The 11,186-nt window shown below is 40.1% G+C and overlaps 1 protein-coding gene across 2 annotated transcripts in view; it reads left to right on the top strand.

Moving 5' to 3' along the window:
• dgkb (diacylglycerol kinase, beta) overlaps nucleotides 1–11,186 on the top strand; it is a 66,021-nt gene that overhangs the window by 32,641 nt on the left and 22,194 nt on the right. For both annotated transcript variants that reach the window (XM_020615561.1, XM_020615560.1), the window contains one exon: nucleotides 6,371–6,435. In XM_020615561.1, coding sequence (XP_020471217.1) covers nucleotides 6,371–6,435 — 65 coding nt within the window. The remainder of the gene's footprint in view (nucleotides 1–6,370; nucleotides 6,436–11,186) is intronic.

The following is an 11,186-nucleotide window of genomic DNA, read 5'->3' as shown; positions in this document are numbered from 1 at the left end:
ACTTGTAATTTCATTTTTAAAACTGATTTTTCACTGAAAAATACCCAGATGTTTTTAAATAGAAATAAACTAGAATGTCTTTCTCCTTTACTGTTAGTCAGTAAATCTGGAGTTAAGGGTCCCAACAAACAGGAAAGAAAAGCAAAAATTAAAGTAGAGTACAACACAAAATATAACTACAAAGCAATTACAAAAAGCCGATAATGTGCTAAAATGTTAAAAACAATACAAATAAGACTATAAATACCAAAGACAAAAGTTTAACACAGTTAAGCACTACTGTGGTTTTGGTTTAACGGCTATATGTAAAAACAGACAAAGCTGCAATTTTCATTCACTTTGTTTGCTAAAAATGAACATTTCTGGTATTGTGAAGATGAAGTTGGTCTGCTTGTTGAAAACATTTTTCCCCTTTTATTCCCTGACAATGTGATTGACTCCTTTAAAGTATTTATATCTTATTAATTGTTGTGCCATCACAGAACAGTTAAAATAGCACTTGCGGGTGTCTTACTGTAACTTTGCACCTCTTTTAAAGCAGGCTGGTATCAGATTAATAAAAATGATAACAAGAGCCAAAATAACCACAGCGATCTATGAACACAGAACAGTGGCACAGCATACGTGACTGTGACTGCAGGGTTGCAGTAATGGCACACTTGTGCACTGCTGTTGGAAGAAGCATATGGCACCTTTTGAAACTCTTCACACCAAAGTTAGGTTTAATCACGGCGACATGGAGTCTGTTGCAGAATTGCAGAGGTGCCAATAGCTGAACCAAAATACAAACAGAACAAAGACAAGAGCCACTGCAGTGTAGACTGATGTGCTGAAAAATAAACTCTGTCAGTAACTCTTGGGTTTATTATTAAAGGTTGAATAGCAAAACCTCACCCAGCACCTGCAGTAGCAGCCTAATCAGTCCATTTATTTGTTTTGATCACATTCTGGTTAGGCCTTTATTGAGATGTGCTCAAGCTTCAACCACCTCTGATCGATAAACAAGCCTTGTTGTGTATCTGCATGGTGTTACACAGCCATCAGCACCCTCCTGTCCATCTCCAGGATAATGACACTGATTTCACGTGGCTCATGTTAGGCATTACTGATAAATGTCAGGGGGAAATATGGTAATTGACATTTGCAGGTGGCATTGGAGGGAGCCACTGGATGTTGTGAGATCAGACTGACTGTGGCAGGGACATAAGTGATGCATGGCCTTACAAATGCTAGTTGAATAACACCTCCAGCCTGGGCCCCTAATGATGATATTAGGGGATATTAGAGGACAGGTCTTGTTAACATTGTGATAAAGGAGAACAATGGCTGTGATCTGTCTACAGTGCTGAACACAGGGTGATGTGTTCAGGGGAAAGTGGTAACAGCGGAGAAATAAATCTCTGATCAGTCATCCTAATATTAAAATATCAAAAAAAAAACAACACAAAACTGTAAAATGTTACATCATCTTTTGTTTCAAACATTTGTATTTGGATTTTGGAAATTTGTGACAGACCGGGGGTCAGAGCTTCTTTTGGACAGCCAAGTTATTTATATGCTATTTTAAAAAGGCAAAATGAGTGTGTACCAAAAGGCTGGTTCATGAATTCATATAGTTTACACCACAAGAAAAAGACATACTTAATTTGTCCACATGGGGAAATTGACTTTGCTGGACAGTCACGAGGCATTTCATCACATCAGTCATAGACATACCATGCACCAATAAGACAAAATTACAAATAATCAGGATCAACCCCTGCCCAGGCCAACTACTTGTTTAAAAATGTAATGTCTTGTAGAACAAATGAAAATATAATCTATTTTTAGTGAATCTAGGTTGGCAGTATCATCTCCCGGGTGGCAGCAGTATCCACCGATCAGCCATAACATATATGACCACCTGCCTAACACTGTGTACACAGGAGTGCAGCTCTTGGTTGGCACTCGTGTTACTCTGCAGCTCACTGTGCATCTTTTGTGAATCTGTGTGTTTCCATAGTTCTACTGTCAGGAAGAGCACAAATGTGTCGACCATTCAGTTAAAGACTTAAGTAAAAAGAGTGAAAACTGTGGTTGTGAGGACAAGTTGGAGAAAATCTTTTTTAGACAAATTCAACAGCCTCACCGCTGTAGGAGTGATGGCACCACTATAGCCGCTGAATGCTTCCCTTCACAGAGACCAGTGTACAATATTTCTCAGTTTCATCCATTTTAACAAAGAGTCTAAACTAATTTCTCAGATAAGGCAGAGAAGAAGAAGACGACTTCTCAACATAAACAGGGATGCACAGTGAACAACGCAGCTTTAAGCCTATTTTAAATGTGAATTACAGATGTTTAAGTGAAATTAGCCTGTTTTTTAGGCCTCACAGTAGCATACAGTTTTGGTAAGAATGTAAACATAACTTAAAAGGAAAACAGTGTCAGTAGGTGGGACCTTGGGACCACCAGAGACTTAACAGCATCAGCTAAGACTGTAAAAACACGCACTACAAACACACATGTAAGAATAGCTACAGAGTTTTAGAAAAGGAGACAGAAGATGTGAGTTACAGTAGTCCAGATGTGAAGGTATGAATGAGTCTCCTCGTGTCACTTTTGACTCAGGAGGCAGGTGTTTCTAATGCATCGGCTATCTTTCTCTTTAATACTCTTCACCACATGATGTGAACTAATATTGAAATACACCAGAAATAATGAAGTTTGATGCTTTAGTGTGATCGGCCGGTTCCTTTTTGCTGAACAAACCAGTTTGTGAACACCTTCGTCCGGGCTGGTTGATAAAGTCGTTACAACCCCGCTGTCTTTGCTCTGTTAGTGGGATTAGTACGCAGCAGGTGTGGCAGCAACAAATGAAGTTGTTTGTGGGGGATTAAAAGACTTTGAGCTCTCTATGGATTTGAGTGTGTTAATATTTTTTGACACATTTTACATTGAATATGTTTTGCTTTCCGTTCAATGAAAAAAAATGACAATAAAGATTATGCGACAAGTCAAGCTAATAATTACTTTAGAGATTATGCAGATGAAGAGTAGATTGTTTCTCTAATGATATTGGGGAAATCCGCAGTAGCAGCCACCAAAGATGGTGAGTGTCACTCTCAACATGTGCTTCAATCAACAGTCACCTAAAGAGAAGTCTAAATCTTATATATATTTGTCCGATTGCTCAGACTCAAATCATTGTCGGTGACTAATGAAGAAAAAGAATCCCATGACAAAACTTCATTTTCCATGTCATTTCGGTCCCACAGCCCAGGTAATTCTTCCATTACAAAGGACCATCTTTTTTTTTTTTTTCTTTTTTGCAAATTTTTCGAGCCCAACCTTCGGCCACAGCCCACTTGGACTGAGAATTAATGGAGCCATCCCTCTGGGAGGATGTGGAAGTGACGTGAAGTGTAATGATCTCAATCAGGGCCAGGGGTGAGAGACAGAACTAATCACTGAGCGCACTCCGCTACCATAATGCAGTCAGTCGCCCTAATGACCCTGGGTCTCCTGTCAAAGCTATTACTCTCCCTCATAGCGAAAGGCACATCAGACTGCTGGGGCCCACTCATAATTGGACTAAACTTTGAGCTATGAGATGACATTACACATGTCTTGTATTAATTTGGGTGCCAGATTTTTACATTGGTAATTATTTGAGGGCAGCTGGGGGAGAGAACGAGTGAGTGAGCTGATGACGTCCCTCTGCCGCGAGGGGTCATGGAGTGTCGCTGGTGTTGCTGACTTGTCCTGTATTCTTTAGGTCTTATGGCTGTTTTAACAATGCGCAGTCCAGCTCTGGATGAGAGGCAAGTTTTTAAATGTTTCCAAAGTAAATGTGTAGCACTTGGAAAATCAGTCTCACCAAAAGTTTCATTTAGTGGATATTCTGAGGCTATCACAGGATCAGGGAATTATTGGCTTACAGTGCTCGGAACAAATTTTGAACAGCTACAGTTCAATGACATCTTGGCAGACTCTACCTGCTGAGGAAGGATAAGGATAAGCACCTTTATTTGGCCAAGTATGTTACACGGAAGGAATTTGTTTCTGGTACAGAACCGAGGCAGCCATCTGCAGCACCAAATCACACCGATGGCTCTAACCATCGGGGGCAACTTGGGGGTTCAGTGTCTTGCCCAAGGACACTTCAACATGTGTAAGCTCATGTGATATAATCAAAAGCTCCAAAAGAACAGTCTGTAAAAACAACATGTGAAGTTGATGCTAGGTTGCATACTTCTGTGCTATTTTATGTTCCATATTAGTGGAAAAGCACTCATTGGTGCACAACATGGGGGTTGGGACCCCCAGGGGGGTCCAAAAGTAAATAAAAGGGTCACAGAATAATTAAACAGGTAAAGAAGAAAATAGTGTTAGACTTAAAAAAATGTTCAAGGATTTTATTGTGCCAATGTTTTTCTTAATGTAACTTAAAAATCACTTTGGGAATTTTCTGAATAATGCCAATGTCAAGGCTAATATTGAGGGCTCTTATAGGTATTTGTGAATGAATGAATGAATGATGTGCCATATTTTGATTTATATCCACATAGAAAAATATGAATAGATTCTCTTTTGTTATGTTCATTTATGCCATTTAACCATGTTTAAGATGGTTTATTTTAAAAGCTGTTACCACTCAAAGTATAGAAATAGTACACTGCCATACAGTAGAATGACCAAGTTGTGTATTCACTCTAGGTTTCTGGAAATTGCTGTTTACACAACTCCACTTATTTCAGATAATAGAACCCCAAACCCAAGAGAGACGACCTGCTTTTGCTGTCTTGTTTGCAGCTATTGTCCGGTTTGTAGGAAAATCAAGTTACAAACTCTCAGATATATCCACCAGCTCACCTTTCTGGCTTGGAAGCGTGAGGTGAGTCTGTGGGGATCTTGCGGAAATCTTTGTCTTCTGCTTACAGCGTCTTGAACAGACATCAAGAGAAGCTCTATTGATTTTTCTCTTTTGGCGTCTCCTAAATTTTTGTAGTGAGAGCTAGCAGGGGGTCCTCCCTGTAGCTGCTGTTCCAGTAGTGCCACTCAAAATGGAGACGGTCAAAACAGATTGCTGGGGGGGAGCAAGCCCAGAAAGCTGAGATCAACTTTCTCTGACTCTTCCTTGAGATGTTTTAAGAGCTGGACAAGTTTGCTGTGTTTGTCAGATTGTCTGTTTTTCACAAAGGCCTTGCCAGCACTTTCTGCTGATACTGACTTGGAGGTGTAAATTAAAAGATATTTTGGTGTTTTACTCCCTCCATAGTTCATTAGTTCTGTTGTCTGCAAATTTCATGACATAACTAATCTTATGCATGTTTATTTTTCATGCCCGTTGGTGTTTTTATTAAACACTGTTTAGCATTCTTGCACAAGATTATATGATTATACAGTATATTAACCTTACTACTCAGCCGTCTTTTTTGCATCCCGGCAGTACATTTAAATAGCCATTATGCAGGTTAATACAATGAATAAAAAGCCACTGAAAAGTTTTACTGAGAATTTGAACAGGTACCTGAACAGACTGCCACTGTGTCACAGGGTTCACACATAGAGACAGACAAGTTCAGAGTCACCAGTTAACCTAACCTGGATGTCTTTGGATTGTGGGAATAAATGGTAATTAAATGGCTTGTTTAGCTTCAGAAGAAGGTTGGTTTTCCATGAAGTACACTTAAAAGATAAGTTAGATCTTTAGTGTGAAATCATCTCAGGCTTGGGACACTTTCCTCAGTCGAGTCCACCTGGTGACATCCCCACTGCTGTAAACTTCCAACAGATCACTGCACTGTTAAAGGTTGAGAGTGACATGGAAAAGGAAGATGTGATATGGGGGAAGACAACATGGTTGCCAGGGTGTCGGCAGCATCCTGTAGGTTAGTTGGGAGCTGTGATTGCTCACAATGTGTGTTTAATTAATTAGCCGGTGTGGAGACGACGTGCTGTTCATCAGGGCTTCTGTCAATACCTCTCCATCCAAGACTCAGCCCCTCAGCTGCCTCGTGCACACAGCTCTCTCCATCTTATAGAAATATACACGAGTGGCATTCAGGGTGTAACTACACAGTTTGGGAAGTTGGAAGAGTTAGTTAATGAGGGAGAGTTTGCCTTGGATGTTAAAGCAATATAAATCTATTTCTATTGTGGGTGTTGACTAACTTCTTCACATCAGCGGGATATAAATTGAATCCCAGAATTGTACACTGACACATGTCTAAGCTGCACATAGTACAGTGTAGAGGTGCAACAGGACCTTTGAAGTTGAAAATTTCCCCTAGACTCTGGCTCCAGGATGAATGGTGATTTGGGCAAAAAGTTTGAGAAGATAAAGTAAAACTTAACACTGCACAATCTGAACTCTTCTCTCTTTCAGGATGCCTCTATTGCACATCGCTTCCATGTTATGAGGGAGAAGCATCCTGAGAAATTTAACAGCAGGTATGTCTGTTATTTATGGTAAATGGACTGTATTTATATAGCGCATTTCCACAGTGTGTTACACTGGCCAAAGCCACCCATTCACACAGAACATTCACACACCAATGACGACAGCTGCCACACAATGGCGCTAATCAAGCCACCGGGAGCAATTCGGGGGTTAGCGTCTTGCTCAGGGACACTTAGGCATGCGGGGAGACCGGGAGTCGAACCACCAACTTGCTAGTCAGGAGACGACTGCCCTACCTTGTGAGCCACAGCCACCCCGCCCCCCCATTTCAAAATGGGGATGGCAATGTATTAACCCACTGGTTTAGCCTCAGGGTCCAGGTTGACTGTTAGACACCAGGTCACAGTCCACACACAAACCAGCTTAACACCTGTTCAGTGTATTTCCATCCATTCCAGCTGTTGGGGGTTTTAAAGCTTCGATCGTTGTCCAAAAACACACACAATTGTGGGTACTTTTTTTGTCAGAAACAAGCTCTAAGCACTAAACTTTCTTACATGTCTACAGTCTAAGATGGAATTAACTGAGCATGCATGTGACCTCTACCCTGTTCACACCTCTCCACTATTATTTTCTTAGCACAACAGTGTTATACATTAACAATATGAGACAATATAACAAAAACTAAAATCAGAAGACCTTGGCTCCTCCAGAGTCTAAAATATGGCTGAGCAGATTTTTTTTAAATGTCTAATCCTTAAGAAGAAGAGATGTCATGAGAAATGGTGTGAATACTTTTATTTTAAAACTGACCATTATAAAAGTAAGTTGCAGGATTAAAAAGAACATGTCCCAGAAATCAGATCACAAACTGTAGCTAGGCTAAATAAACCTGCAGTGTGTTTGCAGAAGTGGCCTCTTCATGACAGTAGTCAGTGTAGCTGCCCTGGATCTCAGCGTGACGAATGGACAGGCTTCGTACTTAGCATGTGTGATTAGCTTGAGGAGATGCTTTCACCTTTGGGGATGAACAAATGTGGCATCTATGTTTCCATCAATATTTAACGTTTCCAATACGTCTCCACTAGCGCCAGCAAGTAATTGCAGGCCTAATTGAATTTGCTTGGCTGGTTTGACATCATGGATCAGTCAGACTGATGACACAGCCTCCTAAGAATCCCATTTGTACTAATTATCATATTTTACTGTGGTCTTAGTACAACATTTAGCCAACTATGCTTCTGCTGCTCGTTGCTCAGACATGCAGATATGCCGGTGAAATGGTCCAAAGGGGACTGAAGGGGGTTTCAAGTAAACCCAGGTCTTTCATATCATGGTTATGAGGAATGTGCCACCATGCTACAGAGGAGAAACTGTAACATTATCAACTTTTTTTCCTATTAAACAGCGTCAGTGTTGGTTATTTATCCAAAACAGCAACACATCCCTCATCACTGTTGGCAACCAGTTTTCCAGTGTCCATATAGTTTGTTGCATTCAAATCCAGATCTACCTGCAGGACAAATGGACTGCATTTCTGTTGTTTTACCCCTTTTTTAAAGCTCTGTGAAAAATGATTGAGGTATTTTAAGAAAATTATTCTGTCTGTTATTTGAATTCAGTTAATAATTCAAGAGGCAGAATGGGTTTAGGATCTCTCTATTACACACTATCCTTGCCAATTCAATAATGCATGATTATAGTTTTTCAAGGTAGCATAGATTTTGTTGGATTTGTCCAAAGGGCTCATATCCATTGGAAGTATATTGCAAGTCATCACAGAGTCATTGTCCTGCAGCTGGAAGTCCAGTCACAGTGGAAGCAAAGTGCAGTGCAAGTCTACAATATGTATGTTTTTCTCTGGGAAGAATGAAAATAATCTAGAGTTTTTAAAAAGGTTCAAACGTCATGAAACCCACTCAGTACAGTAGTGCACTGCATGGAATCCTTCGTTTAAAGTAAGAAGCAATAATAATACTACTATTCAAGCATTTCCTGATTTTGCAAAATATAGTAGTGCCGTGGTTATACTGTAGTTATGTGGGGTTATCTTGCTTCTGAAAAAAAAAATACACAGAACAGGTCCGTCTTCACGTTACACAGCAACCATACAGCAATACAATCAACGGCTTTCAGCATTTACCTTCCTCATCCAGAGGTGACATGTAACTAATCACTACCATACCTGAATACTTTTACAACTTCAAATGTCATTTGTTTTTGTCATTGTTTTAAGTTTATACTGTTAATATTACAGTTGATTTGGGTTTCTTTGTTTTATTTTCTAATGTAATAGCTGGAAGTGAAGTCACTGTTGACCAACAACAGTGACTTTGTAGGTAGATTTTGTTTCTCAGACTAGAAGGTCTGGTGTTTTACAGTCTTTCTGGTTTTAATATCTCTGATGGATATTTATAAAACTAAATCTTCTATATAGCTTTCTGCTACTGTTCAGCAGAAAGTTTATTCAGTTAGAATAAAGGCCTGCGGGAGAACTTTCCCCAGTGCCCATGTGGGTCCAGCTTTCACCTACTGTACAGCGTTTCCCTTATCTCTAAAGTCTCTTCAGTTGTAACATTTACTGCAAAATTCACAAATTACAAAATATCTGTTTCAGATTCACAAAGTAGATTGACTACAGAGCACAAAACGTCCCTATTTATACTCTGTATCAGCTCCTCCTCGCCCGGGGCTTGCTTCATTCAATGGTTATACCATTATCTCATTGGTTAAGGTTTCTAAAGAAATAAAAAGAAATTAAATTTAATGACAAGCTGACAGGTTCAGGTTACATATGGTGACAAGTAAATAATCAGATGACATTTTGAGGCCACCAGACAAATTAATGATTTGTGTACTGTCATCTGACAGACAAATAAACAAAATGAATGATTCTGAACATAAAAAACCTGTCCTGTCTAACCCTTCTGAAGTGTGTAGGAGGCGACCTTGGCTGGTGCCTCAGTGTCTCTGCTCAGTGTGGGCAGCTGCCCAAACAGACTGGTAAACTTTTTCAGCAACGTCAACATCAACGTTAAGCAAATATAATGAAATTAAGTAATGAAATTATGCAAATATAGTGAATTAAAGCAAACAAAACTCAAACATTTTCCACAGGCCCAAGCTTTGCTGGCAGAAAGATAATCAAAAAAGCATCTGCATCTTTTTCAGGGATTACAAAAACTTTTTAATGTGTTTTAATTATCTTTTTTTTTCTCTTTGCTTGAAATCTGTCCTAAATAAATATCAGTATTTCAGGACAACAAAATGTCAAATGTGAATTAAGTAATGACTCCTCACATCCCATATGCACAATATCTAGATTTTTGACCTTAAAGAAAAAGAATATTACATTTAATTATTTATATTTAATTACAAATAAAATATCATGCCGCTTTTCATAACGATGAAATATGGGGCTTGTGTTGATGAAATTCAGGGGCCATACTCCCGGTCTGCCTCCCTTCATTTCACTCATTCTATCTTCTGTATTTGCACCTTGGGGTGATTACCAGGGTGAAGGTGTGAAGATTTGACATTTGGCAGATAGATTCATTTACTGCCACTGCCGGACCTGGAGGTGATAATGAGGTCGAGGATTAAAAGCATACAATCAGTCGGCCTGTGACGAGGCCTACACCACCTCCTCCCCCATCACCACTTCTCCTAGACTGCCTTGCTACCCCCCCCCTGTTTTTTTTTTTGCTGATCTCCCATGTAATTACACGCTAATCTCTGACTCCGACGGAAAGAGAGTAATAGTGAGAGAAAGCGGGGGTCGAAGAATGGAGCACATAGTTCTTTGTGCTCTTGTACAGTTTCTGAGCCACTTGCTCTTCTTTGTCTTGTTAACTAATTCTGTCTTGGTATACATGATGTCAGATGACACTTTTAGCCAATCTCAAAACTTTATAGGACAGGTTACATCTAACACATATCAGTACGGTGATATGAATTTAAATGTATTTTCAGTATGTGGATTTCATGCAAAAATCTGAGCCTTCAGCTTGTGAGTTCGCCAAACAATCTATTAAACCATTAGTTGGTCTGCCTGTTAGGTTAGCAGGATATCTTAGGAACCTGTCAAGAAATTCAGTAAATCTACACCTGAGGCAAGAAATGGATGATAGCTTTTCTTTATTCAGATAACAGTATCGCCCCACAGTTTACCTTTTCATTCATTACTTGTGAACCATGCGATTTTTCAGGATTTTGTTCCTGGTTCCGCATCTATCAGTATAGGCCACACCCATATTTTTTTACTAAGGATGGTCTCTACTTTTTTTTTTTAATCACCACAGTTTTAAATTGAGGTTACAATCATCAGGAAAGGACATCTTTGAAAACAGAATTGGCCTCCGTGCAGCTCTTCACTTTCCCCACAGATCAAATAGATCTGAGGGGAAATCTGATGTGGGATCTTTCAGCTGCTGTGGCTTCACCTGCAATGTTTGTTTATTCTGTGGGCTCAATCATGGCGCCTTGATGTTCCCATGATATTTGCTCTGCATACCCAGATCTATTTTTGGTCTGAGACATCTAACACCATCAGTGTGCTCCTCCAGAGCCGTTCTGCCCCCGTGCGCCCACAGGCTCTCGCTGTGCTGTGTAACCATCCTGAGTTAACCTTTCCTGAAGGCGCAGGGAAGCCCAGGCATGGAGCACTCTTTAGCATAATGAGTATGTTCATCAAAGTCCTGCGATGTGCTGGATGGGGCCGCCAGATTCACCAACACACGCACGCATCAACACACTGATGCCAATGTGCACGCTCTCATGTAGGGGTGTGTGTGTTTCCTGC

Source organism: Monopterus albus, unplaced genomic scaffold, assembly GCF_001952655.1.
Source record: "Monopterus albus unplaced genomic scaffold, M_albus_1.0 scaffold166.1, whole genome shotgun sequence".
NCBI classification, from domain to species: Eukaryota; Metazoa; Chordata; class Actinopteri; order Synbranchiformes; family Synbranchidae; genus Monopterus; species Monopterus albus.
Note: the sequence above shows the minus strand (reverse complement) of the source record. Positions and strands in the feature narration are given on the sequence as shown.